The following is a 23,586-nucleotide window of genomic DNA, read 5'->3' on the forward strand; positions in this document are numbered from 1 at the left end:
TGCCATCCGTGTGCTGTACATGTGCCGTCCGTGTGCTGTACATGTGCCGTCCATGTCTAACATGGAAAGTATATGAGAAGCTTTGTAATTCCATTTCCATTATCCATACGGATGACCAAGATCAGAGTCTCATTACCCCGAGTAGAGAAGCTCCAGGGACAAAGACCCCGTCTGGTCCTAACATGCTGGGGGCCCGGAGTATCCAGCCACGGGGCCCGGATTCTCTCATTTGTGGCCCCAGCGTTTCTTGTAGAATAAATCCCTTTCTCACACAGTGCTGTAGTAATGACTTTGTTCTCACGGTTTGTAGGAGGGTTCGTCTGACTCCATCTTATGTTATCAGTATAAGTGCGAGAGACAAGAGACCGACGACCGCAGTTTTACCGTGTGTGTCCGGCGTCAGTTCTACAGTGTGAGAGATGCGGGGTCTGTGACCGAAGCTGGGGGTATACGGGTGTATACAGCGTACACAGAGGGGTCTGTGACCGAAGCTGGGGGTATACGGGTGTATACAGCGTACACAGAGGGGTCTGTGACCGAAGCTGGGGGTATACGGGTGTATACAGCGTACACTGAGGGGTCTGCGACCAAAGCTGGGGGTATACGGGTGTATACAGCATACACAGAGTAGTCTGCAGCCGATGCTGGGAGTATACAGGTGTATACAGAGTACATAGAGGGGTCTATGACCGAAGCTGGGGGTATACAGGTGTATAAAGCATACACAGAGGAGTGTGCAACCAAAGCTGGGAGTATACGGTTATATACAGTGTACACGGAGGGGTCTGTGACTGAAGATGGTGGTATACAGAGTACACACACGGCTCCGCTCCGTACACCTCGTACACACGCAGCTCCTCTCCGTACATCTTGTGCACACGCGGCTCCGCTCTGTACACTTCGTGCACACACGGCTCCGCTCCGTACATCTCCATTTTACTCTGTGAAATTGAAAAATTGGATTCTAAAACATTACACCTTGTACATGCAGCTCTGCTCCGTACACCTCGTACACACACGGCTCCGCTCCGTACACCTCGTACACACAGGGCTCCGCTCCGTACACCTCGTACACACACGGCTCCGCTCCGTACACCTCGTACACACAGGGCTCCGCTCCGTACACCTCGTACACACACGGCTCCGCTCCGTACACCTCGTACACACAGGGCTCCGCTCCGTACACCTCGTACACACACGGCTCCGCTCCGTACACCTCGTACACACACGGCTCCGCTCCGTACACCTCGTACACAAACGGCTCCGCTCCGTACACCTCGTACACAAACGGCTCTGCTCCGTACACATCGTACACACACGGCTCCGCTCCGTACACCTCGTACACACACGGCTCCGCTCCGTACACATCGTACACACAGGGCTCCGCTCCGTACACCTCGTACACACACGGCTCCGCTCCGTACACCTCGTACACACACGGCTCCGCTCCGTACACCTCGTACACAAACGGCTCCGCTCCGTACACATCGTACACACACGGCTCCGCTCCGTACACCTCGTACACACACGGCTCCGCTCCGTACACCTCGTACACACAGGGCTCCGCTCCGTACACCTCGTACACACACGGCTCCGCTCCGTACACCTCGTACACAAACGGCTCCGCTCCGTACACATCGTACACACACGGCTCCGCTCCGTACACCTCGTACACACACGGCTCCGCTCCGTACACCTCGTACACACAGGGCTCCGCTCCGTACACCTCGTACACACACGGCTCCGCTCCGTACACCTCGTACACACACGGCTCCGCTCCGTACACCTCGTACACAAACGGCTCCGCTCCGTACACCTCGTACACACACGGCTCCGCTCCGTACACATCGTACACACAGGGCTCCGCTCCGTACACCTCGTACACACACGGCTCCGCTCCGTACACCTCGTACACACACGGCTCCGCTCCGTACACCTCGTACACAAACGGCTCCGCTCCGTACACATCGTACACACACGGCTCCGCTCCGTACACCTCGTACACACACGGCTCCGCTCCGTACACCTCGTACACACAGGGCTCCGCTCCGTACACCTCGTACACACACGGCTCCGCTCCGTACACCTCGTACACAAACGGCTCCGCTCCGTACACATCGTACACACACGGCTCCGCTCCGTACACCTCGTACACACACGGCTCCGCTCCGTACACCTCGTACACACAGGGCTCCGCTCCGTACACCTCGTACACACACGGCTCCGCTCCGTACACCTCGTACACACACGGCTCCGCTCCGTACACCTCGTACACAAACGGCTCCGCTCCGTACATCTCGTACACACACGGCTCCGCTCCGTACACCTCGTACACACACGGCTCCGCTCCGTACACCTCGTACACAAACGGCTCCTCTCCGTACACCTCGTACACACACGGCTCCGCTCCGTACACATCGTACACACACGGCCCGCTCCGTACACCTCGTACACACACGGCTCCGCTCCGTACACCTCGTACACACACGGCTCCGCTCCGTACACCTCGTACACACACGGCTCCGCTCCGTACACCTCGTACACACGAGGCTCCGCTCCGTACACCTCGTACACACACGGCTCCGCTCCGTACACATCGTACACACACGGCTCCGCTCCGTACACCTCGTACACACAGGGCTCCGCTCCGTACACCTCGTACACACACGGCTCCGCTCCGTACACCTTGTATACACACGGCTCCGCTCCGTACACCTTGTATACACACGGCCCGCTCCGTACACCTCGTACACACACGGCTCCGCTCCGTACACCTCGTACACACAGGGCTCCGCTCCGTACACCTCGTACACACACGGCTCCGCTCCGTACACCTCGTACACACACGGCTCCGCTCCGTACACCTCGTACACACACGGCTCCGCTCCGTACACCTCGTACACACACGGCTCCGCTCCGTACACCTCGTACACACACGGCTCCGCTCCGTACACCTCGTACACACACGGCTCCGCTCCGTACACCTCGTACACACACGGCTCCGCTCCGTACACCTCGTACACACTCGGCTCCGCTCCGTACACCTCGTACACACGCGGCTCCGCTCCGTACACCTCGTACACACACGGCTCCGCTCCGTACACCTCGTACACACACGGCTCCGCTCCGTAGACCTCGTACACACACGGCTCCGCTCCGTACACCTCGTACACACACGGCTCCGCTCCGTACACCTCGTACACACACGGCTCCGCTCCGTACACGTCCTACACACCTGCCTCTGCTACATCCACCCTGTAAACCCCTCCTGACCCCACACAGAAACTTCCCCTCATCCAGCACCATGACAACCAGCACAGCAGAGTCCTGCACACACTGAGGCCCCTGATCATGTGACCCCTGACTCCTCCCCTCCCGTGACCTCATCACAGGTCCTGTGCACAGAGCAGCTGTAGAAATCTCCGGCCTCGGGGGTCTCACCAGACTTCGCTCTTTTCTTGCAGGGGCCGCAGTGGATTTCATCCTGGATCCATAGAGCTGAATAGAGGAGCGATGTTCCTTCACTCTGATGGGAATTGATGGTGACGTTGATGAGTCTATGAGGAACGTGTTCAGCTGCCGACTCCGAGAGGAAACTGCTTGTTGTCTGTGGCCTAAATATATAGGTTTTATTAGTAGATGTCAGGGAAGAAAACTAAACCCTGTAAGATAATAAATCTCCTCATATGTTTCCCTTATTATCTCCAGTAAGTGTATTATTACACAGGATTCTTATGATGTTACATCCGATCATCTTCTTCTCATTCAGGTCTCTACAATATCGGATCCTCTCAGTGAAGATCTTCTACAGAAGAGAATTTTCCTGATTTACCCATCAAGGATGGATATGGACAGAGACAAGATGGCGGAGAGGATGTTACACCTCACCCTAGAGATCCTCTTCCATCTCACTGGAGAGGTGAGAGATTCTGATGACGTCACATTACATCATTCTTATCTATGGGAATAACAGATGGACAGAACTGGAGAGGTGAGGACTCTGGGAATGTCTGGAGTGAGATTTATTAATGTGTCTCTCCATAACCAGGATTACACAGTGGTGAAGAAGACCTCTAGTGATCGCTGTCAGGACCCTGTGTCTGAGGGATGGGGAAGACCCCTGAGCCCAATCACGGGGCCTCCACCTCACCCCCTGATCCATGAGGACATCAATGACCAGAAGATCCTAGAACTCACCTACAAGATGATTGAGCTGCTGACTGGAGAGGTGACACTGCTGGGAATGCTGGGACATTATACAGTAACACTACGAAGGGATCGGGGGGATGACGGTATCATTGTATGTGTCAGGTTCCTATAAGGTGTCAGGATGTCGCTGTCTATTTCTCCATGGAGGAGTGGGAGTATTTAGAAGGACACAGAGATCTGAACAAGAACGTCATAATGGAGGTTCCCCAGCCCCTCACATCACCAGGTAATAGACAGGACTAAATACACACGGCCTATAATTATCTGTATGTAGAGAATGAATTCAGTCCCTGTATGTGTTTCCTCCAGATCTATCCAGTAAGAGGACAACACCAGAGAGATGTCCCCGTCCTCTTCTTCCACAGGACTGTAACCAAGAAGATCCCAGTGCTCCTCAGGATCATCAGGTAGATGGAGAGAAGGTGTCAGGAGATCTCCCCTATGATGTGTAGACGGCTGTGAAGGTCTTGTGCTCAGTCTTGTTTTATCCACCAGTATTATATGTTTTATACTTGTGTAATGAGAACGGTGGAGATGGCAGGATTAGAGCTGATCATAGATGGGACTTCTCCATCTGTCGGTGACTTTTACAATATTTGTTTCAGGGTGAAGATCTGACCCATATTAATACTACAGAGACATATGTGAGGGGTGATGAGCGGTGTAAAGAGGAGATTCCCACATATGACTACCCAGGTGAGTAGGGACCACTGAATGCAGAGACGTCACAGATTCCTCTCAGTCACCGGCTGTGGCTGCTTTATCGGTGGTGTAGTCCGGCCGTATTACCATGATCACCATTTTGTCTCTAGACCACAACATTCTCCTCCACCTAAAACTGTTCAAATGACTTTGGGCATTGAAAGCCCTTTTCTATAGAACTTACGACCTGGAGGATCCACCTACTCCCTGGTATTAGTGTGAGAGTTATCCCTTAAAGCAATACCTATATGATTGCATGTGCCTGACCCAATATAGGCTGAGTGCATGCTTAAAGAGTCACACCGATCGCACAGTTAGGCCGGAATCACACTTCTTTGTGTGATACGAGAAACTCGCTCGAATCTCTCGTAATCAACATCCAGCACCGCTGCTGGTACTCAGGAACGGAGCTGCGGCTGCATAGAAATGCATAGAAATACATGCAACCACAGCTCCGGTCCTGAGTGTCGGCGGCCGGGTGTTGATGCGAGAGACTCGTGCGAGTTTCTCACATCACACACAGTAGTGTGATCCCGGCCTTAGATGTCTACTCCTTTCTCAGTAAAGGCTTGCACACAACTGAAGTTTATTCTCAAAAGAAACGAAATAGCCATTCTCTCCTTCACATTAGGAGACGCTGACCGTTACCTGCCCAGATCTGTAACTATAAAGCCAAATGACAGCGTACGTAGAATGTGCTGACAAGATAGAAAATCACTTGAAGAAAAATCTTATGCTGGGCCTGTAAGAGAAAGCGGAGGGTAATGATGCTGTTGGCTTCCTAGATCACTGAGATCTTATCGGATGAATCTTCTCTCCCTTCTGTGCTGCTGAATGTCTCATGGTCCCTACAAGACCAGGTCCAGTCTTTCTGGCCAAACTTCCCTTTTATGATCGACAACAGTAAATGTGCAGTGAGGCCAAGTGTGAATTTCTGTCCAATAACAGCAGAGTTTCCCTTTATCCTGACTTTTCACTTTGTATTAAAACCAACTAACTTCCAGGAGGATTGTGATAATCTCCAGGATAAACATTCCACCTGTGCCATGATATATCTCTAAGCTGTGCGTGGCTGAGGGCTGTAATATACATTTATTCCCGCCTGCAGGAGATGTGTTGGCTCCAGCCCTGGTGTCATGGATTCACTCCACGTCATACATTACATTGTTTCTGATCCTAAGGAATTCAGATTACTGCACAATCTCTCCTGAAATGGGGAGCAATATTATTTTCTCTAATCTTCTGCTCAGGATCCATAGTAGCTCCAATGCTCCACCATAAATGAGGGCATCTCTGGTTTACTGTTGTGTAATCTGTATTTGTAGTTTTCAGTTAATGAGATTCTCGTGCTCTGGGGCGGGGCTGTGGGTGGGGCTGTGGGCGGGGCTTTATGTGGTGCACTGATTACATATTCCTCTGTATTGGCTTATGACAGGTCGCTGACCCCTCACTGACCTGCCCCCATTATTACATAATGCATATAATAGCATTGATATTATTGGTGATAATGCCTATAATTTTGTGGCTATTGTGAGGCTTAGAAAAAAATTACATCCAGCACAATGTCACCGGTGATGGCGGCGCCTGCGCAGTATCATCTATATCAACTATATCAAATTTTTTTTTGTTAGGAAGTTATAAGGGTTAAAAGTTAAACAGCGATTTCTCACTTTTATAGCAAAATTTACAAAACCATTTTTTTAGGGACCACCTCACATTTGAAGTGAGTTTGGGGGGTAAATATGACAGAAAATACCCAAAAGTGACACTATTCTAAAAACTGCACCCCTCCAGGTGCTCAAAACCACAATCAAGAAGTTTATTAACCCTTCAGGTGCTTCACAGGAATGAATGGAATGTGGAAGGAAAAAATAAACATTTACTTTTCTTTCACAAAAATTTTCCTTTACACCTAATTTTTTTTTTACTTTCACAAGGGTAACAGGAGAAAATGGACGATACATTTTGTTTTGCAAATTCTCATTTTTTTTTACTGTAAAATATGCTGGAATAATTAGCGGTTGCCATGTCGCATTTGCAGAGCCCCTGATGTCCCTAAACAGTGGAAACCGCCAACAAGTGACCCCATTTTGGAAACTAGACCCCTTAGGGAACTTATCCAGATGTGTATTGAGCACCTTGAACCCACAGGTGCTTCACAGAAGTTCATAATGTAGAGCCGTGGAAATAAAAAGGGAAACCACTGTTTGGTCGCATGGCAGAGCTTGAAAGGGAAGGAGCGCCATATTGGAATTGTTTGTGGGTGACGTCACATTGTCAGAGACAATGACGTGTCTAAACAGTGAAGTGACCCCATTTTGGAAACTAAACCCCCCAAGGAACTTATCTAGATGTGTGATGGGCACTTTGAATCCCCAAGTGCTTCACAGAAGTTAGTTACATAGAGTTGTGAAAATAAAAAATCATATTTTTTCGACAAAAAATTAACTTTTCAACCTCAAATGTTTTTTCCAAAGGGTAACAGGAGAAATTGCACCCAAAAAGTTGTTTTGCAATTTGTCCTGAGTATTCTGACACCCCATATGTGGGGGTAATCCACTGTTTGGGTGCATGGCAGAGCTCGGAAGGGAGTGAGCGCCATATTAGAGAGCAGATTTTGCTGGAAGTGTTTGTGGGTGACATGTCACATTGTCAGAGCCCCTGAGGTGCCAGAACAGCATAAGCCCCAAAAGTGACTGCATTTTACCAAATACTTCCCTGAATGAATTCTTCTAGTGGTGCAGTGAGCATACTGACCCCACCGCTGTTCCATAGAAAATTATACCATTGGGCAGTGAAGAAAAAATTACTGTATTTTTCGGACCATAAGATGCACCCCAAATTTTCAAAACGAGAATAGGGGAAAAAAGTGCCAAATGGGGGTCCGTCTTACAGTCTGAATTCAGCTTACCGGGGGGGATCAGCACAGGTGCAAGAGTGATCACAGAGGTTGTTCGGTGGTCTATGCTGGTGCAGTGGCCTCCGGAAAATCCCATCCCAGGCTGGTGCGGCAGCGGTGCTCTGTGCTGGGGTGGCGGCAGCGCTCTATGCTGGTGCGGCAGCGCTCTACCTGCGACAGTGGCAGCACTCTGTGCTGGGGCGGCGGCGCCATTTTGTCAAAGCGGAGGCCTCTGCAGCTCCATTGCTGCGATGCGGTGGCTTCTGGGAAAATGGCAGCTGGGGGCGGTGCATGCTCAGATTCAGATCTCGGCAACGAGATCTTGGGGCGAGATCTGAATTTGAGCATGAGCCGCCCACAGCGGCCATTTTTCTGGAGACCACCGCATCGCAGCAATGGAGCTGCAGGGGCCTCTGGGCTTTGACAAAATGCTGGCGGAGCCCTCCACGCAGCACAGAGCGCCGCTGCATCATTTGTAAGTATATTCCTACTATAAGACACACCCCTATTTTCCCCAAAAAATATTTGGGAAAAAGTGCGTCTTATAGTCCGAATAATATGGTACATTTCATAGAATCATAGAATCGTAGAGTTGGAAGGGACCTCCTGGGCCATCTGGTCCAACCCCCTGCTCAAAGCAGGATTCGCTAAATCATCCCAGTCAGATGTCTGTCCAGCCTCTGTTTGAAGACTTCCATTGAAGGAGAACTCACCACTTCTCGTGGCAGCCTGTTCCACTCATTGATCACTCTAACTGTCAAAAAGTTTTTTCTAATATCTAATCTGTGTCTCTTCCCATTCAGTTTCATCCCATTGCTTCTAGTCTTTCCTTGTGCAAATGAGAATAAAGTTGATCCTTCTACAATGTGACAGCCCTTTAGATATTTGTAGACAGCTATTAAGTCTCCTCTCAGTCTTCTCTTTTGCAAACTAAACATTCCCAAATCCTGCAACCTTTCCTCATAAGACAGGGTTTGCAGACCGGTCACCATTCTGGTCGCTCTTTTCTGAACTTGCTCCAGTTTGTTGATGTCTTTTTTAAAATGTGGTGCCCAAAACTGGACACAATATTCCAGATGAGGTCTGACCAAAGAGGAGTAGAGGGAAATAATGACTTCACGTGATCTAGACTGTATGCTTCTGTTAATACATCCTAGAATTGCATTTGCCTTTTTTGCTGCTGCATCACACTGTTGACTCATATTCAGTCTGTGATCTATTAGTATACCCAAGTCTTTTTCACATGTGCTGTCACTTAGCCCTATTCCTCCCATTCTATATATGCTTTTTTCATTTTTATTGCCCAGATGTAGTACTTTGCATTTCTCCCTGTTAAAAACCATTCTGTTAGTTGCTGCCCACTTCTCCAGTTTATTTAAATCTTTTTGAATCCTCTCTCTCTCTTCTCTAGTATTAGCTATCCCTCCTAGCTTTGTGTCATCAGCAAATTTAATCAGTTTACCCTCAATTCCTTCATCTAAATCGTTGATAAAGATGTTGAACAATACAGGGCCCAGGACAGAGCCCTGTGGTACCCCACTTGAGACATTCTTCCAACTGGATGTGCAGCCATTTACGACCACTCTTTGGGTCCGATCACTAAGCCAGTTATGAATCCACCTAACAGTTGCCTTGTCCATTCCATACTTAGTCATTTTTTCAATAATACGACTAAAATGTTTTTTTAACCCCAGATATTACATTGGAAAATAGGTAGATAGGTAAATGGTCACTACACCCAGAGATGAATTCCCAGAAGGGTGTCATTTCCAAAATGGGGTCACTTCAGGGGGGATTCTGCTTTTATGGCACTTTGGAGAGCCGCTAAGTGCCAGAACAAGAGAATCCTCCCTGAAGTGACCCCATTTTGGAAATGACACCCCTCTGGGAATTCATCTATGGGTATAGTGACCATTTTCACTACATGGATGATTTCCAGAAACTCGTAGTAGAAGTTTTATAGCAAAAATTGCAAAAATGTCATTGTAGTGCCCAATATATTGTGCCCAGCTTGTGTCTCTGGAGACCTCCCCCACCTACCCCCGGAAATTGTTAAGTCAGCTCTACTCAAATGTGTCTGTCACTAAATAAACCAAATACTTGAATGTCAAAACAGTTCAACAACGTGGTTCTGTGTGGAAGATTGTAAAGCCGTCATGGAGGCATAAGGCTGGCAATGATGGGCATTGTGGGTAATAATAGCGGGGATCATGCCTCATTCCCCTATAGGAACATACACGACATCTTCTCTGGGGGTTCTTTCTTGTTTCAGTTACTGGGATGAGTGCAATAAAATGTCACTCAGTGAGTCTTCTCACATCTTCAGATTCTAAAGGATTGGTGGGGGCAAAATTGTCAAAAACAAGATTTTCAGTGACCTTTTCCTGATAATCAAGGAAAGTATCTGCATTTCCGGCTTTTTGTATAACACAAAAGAATTATATGTGGCCACCTGAAACAAATACATGACTAACTTTTATACCAGATATATGATTTTCTTGATACCTGGTATGGCTGTAGAACCTGATCTGCAAGGTCCACACCCCATATATTTGTTGTAGTCAGTGACAGACACAGGTTTTGGAGTAGTGGATCCCTGTTGGTCTGCAGTGGCTCTTGTGGCATCTGTGTGGATCGAGCTCAGGATAAAAATATCTTTATCCTTATACTTAAGGACAAGCAGCTCTCCATTGTGTAAAGCCCCTGACTGCCCCTTTCAGAACTTTTCTTTGACCAATGATTGTGGAAACCCCTGATGGTTCTTGCGAATGGTCCCACAAGCCCCTATGTTATGTTCAACCAGACTTTTAAATAGGGGTATGCTGGTGTAGTAGTTGTCAACATACAGATTGTAGCCTTTTTGTAAAAATGGAGTTATCATCTCCCAAACCATTTTTCCAGATGTCCATGTCATGATACCAGTGCTGGATGACCGGCACTTCTGGGGTTAATGTTCTGATCTCAGTGCAGACTTTCACCTGCACACCTGGGACCTATTATGGTGGCCTCTCATTGGTTCTGGCGAGGCTCCTTATAGCCTCAGGAAGCTCCCATCCCCCGTCAGTTATACTTTCGCCCTTGGCATTGTGTGGTGACCCCTGAGTGTGTTAGTGTTGTGTTCTGGTTGCTTGATTCTCTGTGTACGACTCGGTCTGTTCTCTGGATATCGCTTTGGATTCTGCCTGGTACTTTCTACGTCTGTTTGGTTTTGATCTCTGCTTGGCTCTGACTGTCCGTTCTGTCTCATCCCTGGTACTGTACTGATATCTTGTGTATGACCTTTGGCTTTGTCTGACTTTCCGTCTGTTTATCCCTCAGGTACCTCGCTTGCCTGTATTGTGCTTGACCCCCGCTTTGCCTGACTCTGAGTTTTCTACCTCCTCTGAAAGCAGGACACTAAGCCCTGCCCCCTTGCAGTCACATGACCATAGGTCCTATGCCGGCTTGCTAAACTTCTAGATTCAGGTCCTGTGCATCTTTATTTTCCAGCTGTTCTTATCCCCAGGGGTCCCTACGGTGTGGGTGAGTCCCTGCTTAGCGGAGGCTGTACGCCGGCGCTGTCAGGACCCTGACATTATAACTGACCATTAAGTTTTTGGGGGGTTTTTTATGCAGAGAGTTATGGCTCCCATATGACAAGATGAAAAGTCTGAGTCAGATGTTTCAGAGTTTATCTCTGGAGCAGCAAGCTCTGGCTCGTTCTCAGCAGCAGGTTTCTGAGACAGTGCGGGGGGCTTTAGCTGCTGGGTCTCTGGGGGCTGGAGCGAGTGATGTTGCTTTGGTGTCCCCAGAACCACCTGTTAAACTGCCTGACTTTTTTCTGGAAACAAAAAGGAGTTCAGGGTCTTCATGGAGGGGTGCAAACTTTTTTTTAGTTTGAGACCACGTTCCTCTGGGGACGAAAGTCAGAAGGTTGGGGTTGTTATGTCTCTGTTAAAATGGTCCCCACAAGCTTGGGATTTCTCCCTTTCTCCCACTGCCCCTGAGAGAGTGTCTGTGAATGCATTTTTTGAGGCCCTCGGGCACATTTATGTTGAGCCTGACCGAGTGCGATTGGCAGAGGACATGGTGATGAGTGTCTGTCAGGGGAAACACTCAGCTGAGTGGTTTTGTACTGAATTCTGCCGCTGGGCCGCAGAGGTCTCTTGGAACGACGCCGCACTCCGAGGACTCTTTCGCAGAGGCTTGTCCGAGCGGCTGCAGGATGCCTTGGCATTACATCCCCCACCTAACTCTCTCGAGGACGCCATGACCCAGGCTGTCTGGATGGACCGCAGGCTGTGGGCCAGAGGGGTGATGCAGGTGGAGACTCCATTGTTCCCCAGTGGAAAAGAGACTGCCCCTGAGCTCATGGATGTAGGCGCCCTCTCCCTGAAGGATACAGAGAGGAAACGCCGGAAGGACAAGCAGTTATGCTTTTACTGCGGTAAAACGGGACATTGGAAAAGGGAGTGTCCTGATTGCCCATCTTCAACCCGGTCAGCGGGAAACAACTAGGTCTAGGTAGTCAACAGGGAGACTACTCAGACCCTCAGGTACCCTTTTCCTCGTTTTCTAAAGTGTTACTGCCTCTGGAACTGTTTGTGGACGGTAGTTCTTTTTCCTCTACAGCCTTCGTGGACTGCGGGTCATCGACTAATCTCATTGACTCCCAATTGGTCACACACTGCAAGATAGGGACAGTTAGGCTCAAGGTTCCGATCAAGGTGATGGCCATTGACTCCTCTCCCCTCACTAAGGAGGGAATTCTCTTTATGTCTGACTTGTTTTCGCTCAGAGTGGGCGCTACTCATGTGGAAAACCTAAGTTGTTTTGTGCTGGACAATCTACCTGCAGGGTTGGTGTTGGGCATGCCCTGGTTACAACACCATAACCCAGTTATTAACTGGAAAACGGGGGAGATTGTTCAATGGGGGTTTAATGATTTTAAGTTATGTGATAAATCCGCACTGCTGGTTGAACCTGTTAAATCTGTGTCTGTATCATCTGTCGAGCTGAAAGGTATTCTGGGATGCCTGAAGGACTTCGAAGATGTATTCTCCGAAAGCGAGGCCGAGCCGTTACCGCCACATAGACCCTTTGACTGCGCTATTGAGCTGGTCCCGGGGGCTAAATTACCTAAAGCCCGTCTGTTTAATTTGTCCGGTCCTGAGCCTTGGCTATAAAGGAGTACATTGCTGAAAGTCTGCGCAAAGGACACATACGTCCTTCAGTCTCACCTGTGGCGGCAGGTTTCTTTTTTGTAAAGAAAAAAGATGGCAGGTTACGTCCCTGTCTCGACTTCCGGGAGCTTAATCAGATTACTGTATGGAATACGTACCCCCTTCCGTTGATTCCCGACTTATGTAACCAACTATCAGGGGAAAAGTGGTTTTCTAAACTGGATCTTCGGGGGCATATAATTTGATAAGGGTCCGAGAGGGGGATGAATGGAAAACCGCGTTCCTCACGACCGAGGGACTATTTGAAGATTTAGTCATGCCGTTTGGTCTTACCAACGCCCCCGCCATATTTCAGAATTTCATCAACGTGGTATTCTTAGATCTCATTGGTCGTTTTGTCGTTATCTACTTAGATGATATTTTGATATACTCCTCCGACAAGCATTCTCATTTGGAACATGTACGATCTGTTCTCCAAAGACTGAGAGAAAATCATCTGTATGCCAAATTGGAGAAATGTGTATTCTGTGTGCAAGAATTGTCTTTTTTGGGATTAATTGTATCCGGTGAGGGTTTTCGCATGGACCCCAAGAAGGTGCAGGCCATTGCGGATTGGGTGCAACCCCAAGATCTTAAGGGTCTTCAGCGCTTCTTGGGGTTTGCCAGTTATTACCGCAAATTTATCCGGGGGTTTTCGCAAGTGGTCAAACCTCTCACAGATCTAACATGCAAAGGTGCGGATGTGAGAAATTGGTCCTCACTCGCAAAAGAGGCCTTTGCGACGCTGAAAAAATGTTTTATGTCTGCTCCTGTCTTTGTACAGCCAGATCCTTCCAAGCCATTTGTGGAGGTAGACGCCTCCGAGGTGGGGGTGGGAGCGGTGTTGTCCCAAGGGCCTGCCACTCTAACCAAACTCAGGCCATGTGCCTTCTTTTCCAGGAAGTTCTCTGCTGCTGAAAGAAATTATGATGTAGGCAATAGAGAGCTTCTTGCGGTTAAGTTGGCGTTTGAGGAATGGAGGCACTTTTTGGAGGGGGCCAGTCACCCGGTTACTGTGATCACTGATAACAAAAATTTGTCTTACATCGAGTCTGCTAAAAGATTAACGCCCAGACAGGCCCGTTGGTCACTTTTTTTTTCTCGTTTCCAGTTTACTATTACATTCCATCCAGGGTTAAAGAATGTCAAGGCTGACGCCTTATCTCATAGTTTTCACCCTGTGTCTGTCCCTGAGCCATCGTCCTCCATTCTTCACCCTGGGGTGGTGTTAGCAGGGATCTTCTCTGAATTGGAACGGGGAATTGAGGGGGCCCAGTCGCTGGCTCCTGCGGCCAAGCCAGGGGGCAAGTTGTTTGTCCTAGAGCAACTTCGCCTTAAACTCTTGCAAGAGTTCCACGAATCCAAGTTGTGTGCTCACCCTGGTATATCAGCCACACGACTGGTGGTGGCTAGGGTCTTCTGGTGGCCTACTCTGGGTTCTGATATAAAGAAATTCATTTCTGGTTGTGGGGTCTGCGCTAGTTCTAAAAGCTCCCATAGCCGGCCGGCGGGGGAGCTGATGCTCTTGGAAGCTCCCGAAAGACCGTGGACCCATCTGTCCATGGATTTTATTACCAATCTTCCCTCTTCCAGGGGTAATACGGTGGTATGGGTAGTGGTGGACAGATTTTCAAAGCATGCTCATTTTATACCCCTGTCCGCATTACCTTCTGCTGAGATCTTATCCAGATTGTTTGTGCAGCATGTGGTCCGCTTGCATGGGGTACCCCTGAATGTGGTGCCTGATCGTGGTGTGCAGTTTGTGGCTAAGTTTTGGCATGCTTTCTACAAAAAATTAGGGATATCTCTGTCCTTTTCGTCTGCATACCATCCTGAGAGTAATGGTCAGACGTAACGCACTAATCAGTCTCTGGAACAGATCCTCAGATGTCTGACTTCTGCTAGACAGAATGACTGGTGTGATATACTGCCGTTGGCTGAATTTGCCTTCAATAGTCGGGTGAGTCAATCCACTGGTATGTCCCGTTTCTTGATCAACTATGGGTTCAGTCCTCATTTTGGTGAGTTTTCTCGTCTGGATTCGGGGTGCCCCGGGGCTGTGAACTCTGTTCAGCGGTTAAAAGATACATGGGCAGAAGTCCAGCAGCGTATATCTAGGTCTCAAGGCAGGTATAAGTTTTTCACGGACAGGAAACGAACACCTGGTCCCATGGTTCAGGTGGGAGAGAAAGTTTGGTTCTCCACGCGAAACATTAAGTTAAAGATTCCGTCAGCCAAGTTGGGCCCCAAATTCATTGGCCTGTACAAGATTGTGGAAAAAATCAACCCAGTAGCGTACAGGCTGTGCCTTCCACCCTCTTTCAAGATCCCTAATGTCTTCCATAGATCTCTACTGAAGCCGTTTGAAGCAGTCCGGGGAGAATCCGAGTCCGCTGCTCCTCCGGTTTCGGTTGAGGGACATGTGGAATATGAGATTGGTCACATCGTAGATTCTAGATTGGTACGGCGGTCAGTACAGTACCTAGTTCATTGGAAGGGGTATGGGCCGGAGGACAGGTCCTGGGTGCCGGCCCGGTTGATGCATGCGGATTGTCTGGTTCGGGCTTTCCATGCTAGGTACCCGGGCAAGCCTGGGGGTCCAGAGGCCCCCCCGTTGAGAGGGGGTTACTGTCATGATACCAGTGCTGGGTGACCGGCACTTCTGGGGTTAATGTTCTTATCGCAGTGCAGACTCTCACCTGCACACCTGGGACCTATTATGGTGGCCTCTCATTGGTTCTGGGGAGGCTTCTTATAGCCTCAGGAAGCTCCCATCCCCCGTCAGTTATACTTTCGCCCTTGGCATTGTGTGGTGACCCCTGAGTGTGTTAGTGCTGTGTTCTGGTTACTTGATTCTCTGTGTATGACTCGGTCTGTTCTCTGGATATCGCTTTGGATTCTGCCTGGTACCTTCTACGTCTGTTTGGTTTTGATCTCTGCTTGGCCCTGACTGTCCGTTCTGTCTCATCCCTGGTACTGTACTGATATCTTGTGTATGACCTTTGGCTTTGTCTGACCTTCCGTCTGTTTATCCCTCAGGTACCTCGCTTGCCTGTATTGTGCTTGACCCCCGCTTTGCCTGACTCTGAGTTTTCTACCTCCTCTGAAAGCAGGACACTAAGCCCTGCCCCCTTGCAGTCACATGGCCGTTCACATGACCATAGGTCCTATGCCGGCTTGCTAAACTTCTACATTCAGGTCCTGTTCATCTTTATTTTCCGGCTGTTCTTGTCCCCAGGGGTCCCTACGGTGCGGGTGAGTCCCTGCTTAGTGGAGGCTGTACGCTGGCGCTGTCAGGACCCTGACAGTCCCCAGATAAGTAGGGCATCCTGGTGGGTTCAGGTTGCTGTCATAATTGTGAAAAGCTGATGTGTATCCGGTTGAACTCTCACACATTTTATAGAGCTTTATGCCGAACCTTGCCCTCTTAGAAGGAATAAATTGCTTAAGATGCAGTCTTCCTTTTGAATTTTATAATGGACTCATCAATGGAAATAACATAGGGGTGGCTTGAACAGGGCAGTTGGACCAATAGGACTGAATGCTCATTTTTTTAACAAGCTCCATATTGAATGTAAGTCCTAAAAATGTTTTACTTTCTAGGACATTAGTTGGTGTCCATAAATTTGACCTAGCATAATAGGATCGTGGATTCTGGCTGATGAATTGGGACACATATAAATTTGTAGGACAATATGCTCTAGCAAGCTATCTGTCAGAAACAAATTAAAAAATTAATTGTTCCAAAATTTTCCACCTCCACATTTATACCAGGAATGGCATTAAAATTAGGGATGAATGGAGTAGCTGAATCTGAAGCCTCCCATCTTGGAAATATTTCATCAAGAAGCAAAGCCCCTTGGACATTGGTGTGCGCCAATTCCCGAGCACTAGGGACAGCGCTAGTACTGGGCATTGTTCCCTGAGTTGGAGACATTTCTCCAGAAGCGCTATTTGTCCTTCTTGTTGTACTGGTCCTTGTGTGTGAGGATGGACCAGAATCACTGCTCATTTCTGAACTATCACTGTCGCTGCTACTAAAGCCCTCGAAATCCACATCGCCATCTGACACTGCACTTTCTTCACTGTCAGAACATAAAAGTGCATAAGCCTCCTCTGCACTATAATACTGACGGGCCATTTTATTTATTTATTTTTTTTCCCGGAAATAGAAAACTCTGACGTGACCAAATTATTGGGGAAACAATTGAGAAAAACCTAATTCTTTAGCCTAACCCTAACCTGTCTTATCTGTATTGTTACTTTATAGCACAATCGCTGACTGACACAGCTGTTGGCAGCAGCACTTGTAACACTGTTTCTCCTCTAATCTCTCACTGACAGGAGATCTGAGGAGAAACAGCGTTTTTATGGGGCAGATTGCCAGGAAAAGTTCGCTGCTACAACAAACTTTCCTAGTGATTTGTCTCATTGGCTGGTGTGACACTGACGTCATAAGGACCTGTACCGATCAGGTCTCAATGAGGTAGGGGGTCACAGGAAGCATTTTGCGGTGGAATCCCCTAGTTATAAGGTACGTGGGGTCCCGATGAGCACAAAACTGCCGACCGTAGACAAACGACTGCGCTGCACAAAGCCCTGCTAGCGCTGGCGATTATCTACCATTGGCGGTCATGAACCGATTACGTTAAGGCCTATTTTCCCTTCACCCATGACAGCACCACATGAGAGAGGGATCCGCCCCGCCAGGACAGGAACCTACTGAAACATAAGGGGCGGCACCTCTCCCCCGCTTCAGTTGGGTTCCTGTCCTGGAAAGGAATCCCTCTGACAGCGGCGGTGCCTGTCAGAATGAAAGACCCAGGGCCGTCCCGGCGTGTAAGGATTGCAGGGCTGACTTACCTGCAACGCCGGCCGTCGGCAGCTGGTAGCGCAGTCCCCGGGGTGTTGCCTGATTCGGGCCCCGGGTTCGTGCGGGCACGTCCTGATGTCCTCCCTTCGGAGGTCCTCCTCGTGCCGCCCTCCCCCTCCGTGCGCCCGTCCTTCGCCTGCATGCAGGGGAAGCCGGGGGCGGGGACCGGCGTCTGACGTCAGCGGCGCAGAGGATTCTGGGAGCGCGACCGCTGACGTCATCAGGACGCGACAGTCATGGCGCCGGGCGCGACGCCGGCCAGGAGCGGCTGGCGGTAGCGGGGGGGAGGGGTAATGTGGGGCTCACTCACTGTTAAAAGAAGGAGCAGAAGCGGCTGCAGGGGTGACAATGGCGTCTCAGGAGGATCGCTCACCGTCCCCATTGTCCCTGCCCCCATCGCAAGCTTCTGGTCGCAAGAGCCGCTCGAGCGGCAAAAGCAGCAGCCGTCCAAGTCACCAATCGAGGGATTCCTCGAGGTCAAAAGAGCGCAGGGCGCACGCTCCTTCGCAGCCCCAGAGCCCGGTATCAGTCTTTCCTGGGTGGTGAGTGATCTCCGTGAAAGTTAGGCAGTATTATAATAGGCCTTCCTATGTCTTTTTTGTTTTTCTTAGGGAGCCAAAAAAGCCATAAGTAAAAAGAAAAATAGAGAATGTGCCATATGCCACAGCCCTTTAGCAAAAGACTACCCAAAGGACTTATGTGTCAGCTGTATTCAGCGGACTATGGCTGAAGAGGTGCCGAACCTGGCAACAAACCTCAGATCGATAATAAAATCTGAGGTACAGGGCTCACTTAAAAAATTATTAAAAAAGAAGAGTAGGAAAGCCTCCCCGAGTTCCTCATCAGGCTCCTCCTCTTCGGAGTATCAAGTTGAGCAGGGGTCATCTTCATCCTCAGACAGTGATACGGGGGGCAGACCTTGCTTTCCCGTAGAAGATACGGACACTCTCCTTAAAGCCATCAGGTCCACTATGGGCCTGCAAGAGGAGAAAGTAGAGAGATCACTGGAGGATGTAATGTTTGGCGGCCTGCAAGAAAGGAAAAAGCGTACCTTTCCGGTCAATGACATGGTACAAGCCCTAATCGAGAGAGAGTGGAAGAAACCGGAGAAGTCAGGTAGCCTTCCCTCCTCTTCAAAGCGCAGATACCCCTTCGAGGCTAAAGACACGGACGTCTGGGACAAGGTCCCAAAGATTGACGCAGCAGTGTCTAGGTCTTCCAAGAAGTCGGCCCTGCCCCTGGAGGATTCAGTGGTTTTGAGAGATCCCTTGGATAAAAAAGCGGACTCATACCTAAGGCACACTTGGGAGGCAGAGGCAGGGGGTCTGAAACCAGCAATAGCCGGCACCTGCACAGCCCGGTCATTAATGGTCTGGCTGCAACAACTCGAAGAGAAATTAGTCTCCAAAGTACCAAGGGAGAAAATATTAGGAGAAATGTACCTGCTACACAGAGCTGCCGCCTTCTTGGCTGACACCTCCGCCGACTCGATGAGGTTAACGGCAAGAGCAGCGGGGCTATCGAACGCCGCAAGACGGGCGTTATGGCTCAAAGGCTGCCCTGGGGACATTCAATCTAAGGCGAAATTATGTTCGTTACCATGTGATGGGCAGTTCCTGTTTGGAAAAAACCTGGATGACATCCTGGAAAAAGCCGGTGATAAAAAGAAGGGCTTCCCCAGATACATGGGTGATCAAAGGAGACCGCCCTTTCGGAGGGGAAGGTTCAATCGAGGCCATCCCCCGGGAGAGCGGAAAAGGTGGGACGACAAGAGGAAAAAAGAACCAGGATTCATGTTTGGGGGAACTACCTCAACCGCCAAAAAATCCCCGCAATGACACCAGCCCTCCTGTGGGGGGAAGATTGAGGCTCTTTTTCCAAGAATGGGAGAAAATATCGGCCAACAATTGGATTTTGAACATTATAAAGAAAGGCCTAAAAATCCCCTTCTTCCAGCATCCAAGAGCTTCATTTGTGGTGACCCCCGTCAGGAAGAAACCAGAAGAGCAATCAGCCTTAGAAACAGAAATCTTAGGACTGTTGGAGAAACAAGTTCTGATAGAGGTCCCAAAAGACCAAGAGAGAAGGGGGTTCTATTCTCCCCTCTTCCTAATAAAAAAACCCGACCTTTCCTTCAGAACGATAATAAATCTCAGGCGCCTCAATCAATGGATTACGAACCAAACATTCAAAATGGAATCAGTGACTTCGGCCATAAAGCTGTTACACCACAACTGCTTCATGGCCGTAATAGATTTGAAGGATGCCTATTACCATATCCCGATGCACCAAGAATACCAGAAATACCTGAGGGTAGCCCTATACATCCAGGGCGACCTCAGGCATTTTCAATTTACAGCTCTTCCGTTCGGCATCTCCATAGCGCCAAGGATTTTTACAAAAGTAATAGCGGAAATGACAGCTTTCCTTCGAATCCACAATGTGATTATGGTGCCTTACTTGGACGATTTTTTGGTCATTGGCAATTCAGAACATCACTGCGCACATCAGGTAGAGAAAATAACGGAGACCCTGCAAAAACTGGGTTGGATGGTAAACTTAAAAAAATCAAAACTCCAACCCCTAAGGAAACAAACATTTCTAGGTTTCGTCTTGGACTCCGACCGTCAAGTTTGTCTCTTGCCAGAGAAAAAACTAGAGAAGGTGAGAGAAATGACCCTTACGGCAATACAGCATCCTCACATGACCCTAAGAAGGGCAATGTCCCTGTTGGGCACGCTAACAGCCTGTATCCCGGCGGTCAACTGGGCACAGTTTCATACCCGGCAACTGCAGGCGGAAATCTTGTCAGCCCAGAGACGATTGAAAGGGCGTTTAGAGGGGAAGCTGGAACTTTCCGAAAGGGGGAAAACTCTCTCACTTGGTGGCTAGACGGCACAAATTTAGCAGGAGGAACGTTGTGGCACAGGCCCGTGTCTGATGTAATATTGACGGACGCAAGCTCCTCGGGATGGGGGGCACACCTGAGAGAACATATGGCCCAAGGGTCCTGGGGTCACATAGAGCAGAAGGCTTCCTCCAACTTAAGAGAGTTAAGAGCGATAAACAAAGCCCTAGAGGCATTTATCCCCATGTTTCAGGGTCAAAACGTCCGGATTATGTCAGACAACAGGGTGGCAGTGGCGTATGTCAACCACCAGGGAGGGACAAGGTCAAACTCCCTAATGGACGAAGCCAAAAGAATCTTCCTCAAAGCAGAACAACATCTAACCTCCCTAACAGCCCTACACATCAGAGGGACAGAAAATGTTCAAGCCGACTTTCTAAGCCGCAACAAATTAAAACAGGGAGAGTGGGTCTTAAATCGTATAATATTCCAGAGGATAGTACAGGTATGGGGGCAACCAGTGATCGACCTCTTTGCTACCAAAAACAACCGGCAAGTGAGAAGGTTCTGCTCATTAAACCCAAGGGAAAACCCGTGGGCAGTAGACGCTCTACAAATCCCGTGGCGGTTCAAACTAAGCTACGCCTTTCCCCCGATAGCGTTAATCCCGGCAGTGGTAAGAAAGATAAGAGACGAGCAAGCCAGAGTAATCCTCATAGCCCCGTTCTGGCCAAAAAGACCGTGGTTTTCACTACTACAAAGGATGTCTCTCTCGGACCCGTGGGTACTGCCAGAAATTCCAGATTTATTAGCTCAGGGGCCGATATTCCACAAACAAGTCAAGGGGCTCCATCTGACGGTGTGGAATTTGAGAGGGCGCTTTTGAGAGATAAAGGGTTTTCCCCGGGGTTGGTGACTACTCTAATGAAAAGTAGGAAACCAATAACAACCAACATATATGGCAGGACGTGGAAGAAATTCCTTCAATTCCTGGGAAAACCGTTAGGTCAAGAACCCCCAATCAAGTCCATCTTGGAGTTCATGCAGGCAGGCTTACAGCTAGGCCTGGCGGTTAATACCCTAAAGGTACAGGTTTCAGCGCTGGGTGCATTATACAATTGCAACATAGCAGCAGACAGATGGGTAGCCAGGTTCATAAAATCTTGCCACAGATCTAGGCCAGTTTCCTTACCGAAAATAGCTCCATGGGATCTAAATCTGGTACTGGAATCCCTTACGAAGGAGCCGTTTAAACCCATACAGCAGATTTCAACTAAAAATCTCACCCTAAAAACCATCATTTTGGTAGCTCTAACGTCGGCACGTAGAGTTAGTGACCTGCAGGCCCTTTCAGTCAACCCACCATATACCCAGATATACCAGGATAGGGTGGTGATGAGAACAGACCCTGCTTACTTGCCGAAAGTAGTAACTAAGAAATTGTCCTCCCTTCCTTTTGCGAGAATCCGAAAAACCCAGGGGAGGAGAAATTTCATAGCCTAGACGTTAAAAGAACCCTAGTAGAGTATATGTCTATAACCAGCCAGTGGAGGAGGTCCCAGTCCCTATTTGTAGCCTTCCAGGGTGCTAGGAAAGGTTATGGAGTGTCAAAAGGGACTATTGCCCGATGGATTAGGGAGGCCATTAGTGTAGCCTATTCAGCTAGTGGCGTCCCGGTTCCTGACGGCATCAAGGCTCATTCCACCAGAGCCGTGGCGACCTCCTGGGCTGAGAAAGCAGAGGTGTCAATAGATCAAATTTGTAAGGCCGCTACCTGGGCCTCACCCTCAACTTTCCTTAGACACTATAGACTAAATCTATCCTCCTCGGCTGACTTGACCTTTGGTAGAAGGGTGCTGCAAGCGGTGGTCCCTCCCTAAGGTGTTCGAAGTCTCCAGAATCTCTCATGTGGTGCTGTCATGGGTGAAGGGAAAACCACCATGGTTACTTACCGGTAGCCGGTTTTTCCGTAACCCATGACAGCACCCGTATATTCCCCCCCCTTTTCACCGTTTGGGTGTGCACAATAGTCGGGTGTATTTGTGTGATGTGGTGTTGGATAAATATGTAACTAACCGGGAAGTCCTCTCAAGTGCTCTGTAATCCAACTGAAGCGGGGGAGAGGTGCCGCCCCTTATGTTTCAGTAGGTTCCTGTCCTGGCGGGGCGGATCCCTCTCTCATGTGGTGCTGTCATGGGTTCCGGAAAAACCGGCTACCGGTAAGTAACCATGGTGGTTTCATGAGTTTTAATTTTTAAAAAATTCTGTGGAAGCCTGGCTGAAAAGCAATGTCAGACTTTCATCTGCTCATTTTCATAGATTTTTGATTTATTTCTACTTTTGTCAGATTAAAGTTATTTCTGTGACCATTGTGGGTTTTTCTGTCATTAAACGAGGGGTACCAACAATTTTGACCACGTGTGTAGGAGGAGTGAATATTTTGACTCCACAGCCCCTTTCCGGAAATTAACACGCAGTGGATGTTGGAGTGAAAATTACACATTTGCCATTTTATTACCCAGCACATAGTGCCCAGATTGTGCTCCAGGAGACACACACCACAAATTAAGTGGATTCTTCTCACTATAATATTGCTAAATACAGGGATCCTAAATGTTGTTTGCGCACACTGCAAGACTCCGAAGTGAGAGCGGATTTTGCAGGATTGGCTTATGGAAACCTTGTTGCTTTTCAACAGCCTTTGAGCCACTAATAGTGCGGGAACCTCTGTTTTTCCATTGACAGATGATGGACCTGAGTGGGGACTTGTTTTTGTGAGATGAGAATTGGTATTATTTTCGCCTACATAACATTGATTGGTTTCTTTTTATTCGATATTTGGGAGGCAGAATGA

The 23,586-nt window shown here is 48.9% G+C and overlaps 1 protein-coding gene across 1 annotated transcript in view; it reads left to right on the forward strand.

Moving 5' to 3' along the window:
* Nucleotides 1–4,006: 4,006 nt before the first annotated feature.
* Nucleotides 4,007–23,586, forward strand: part of LOC141101550 (uncharacterized) — a 62,229-nt gene continuing 42,649 nt past the window's right edge. Inside the window, exons 1-4 of the mRNA XM_073590672.1 lie at nt 4,007–4,228; nt 4,312–4,435; nt 4,519–4,616; nt 4,815–4,905. Of these exons, the coding sequence (XP_073446773.1) occupies nt 4,007–4,228; nt 4,312–4,435; nt 4,519–4,616; nt 4,815–4,905 (535 nt within the window). The remainder of the gene's footprint in view (nt 4,229–4,311; nt 4,436–4,518; nt 4,617–4,814; nt 4,906–23,586) is intronic.

The sequence above is a fragment of the Dendrobates tinctorius genome, unplaced genomic scaffold, assembly GCF_039654945.1.
Source record: "Dendrobates tinctorius isolate UK_male_01 unplaced genomic scaffold, ASM3965494v1 ptg000119l, whole genome shotgun sequence".
NCBI lineage: Eukaryota > Metazoa > Chordata > Amphibia > Anura > Dendrobatidae > Dendrobates > Dendrobates tinctorius.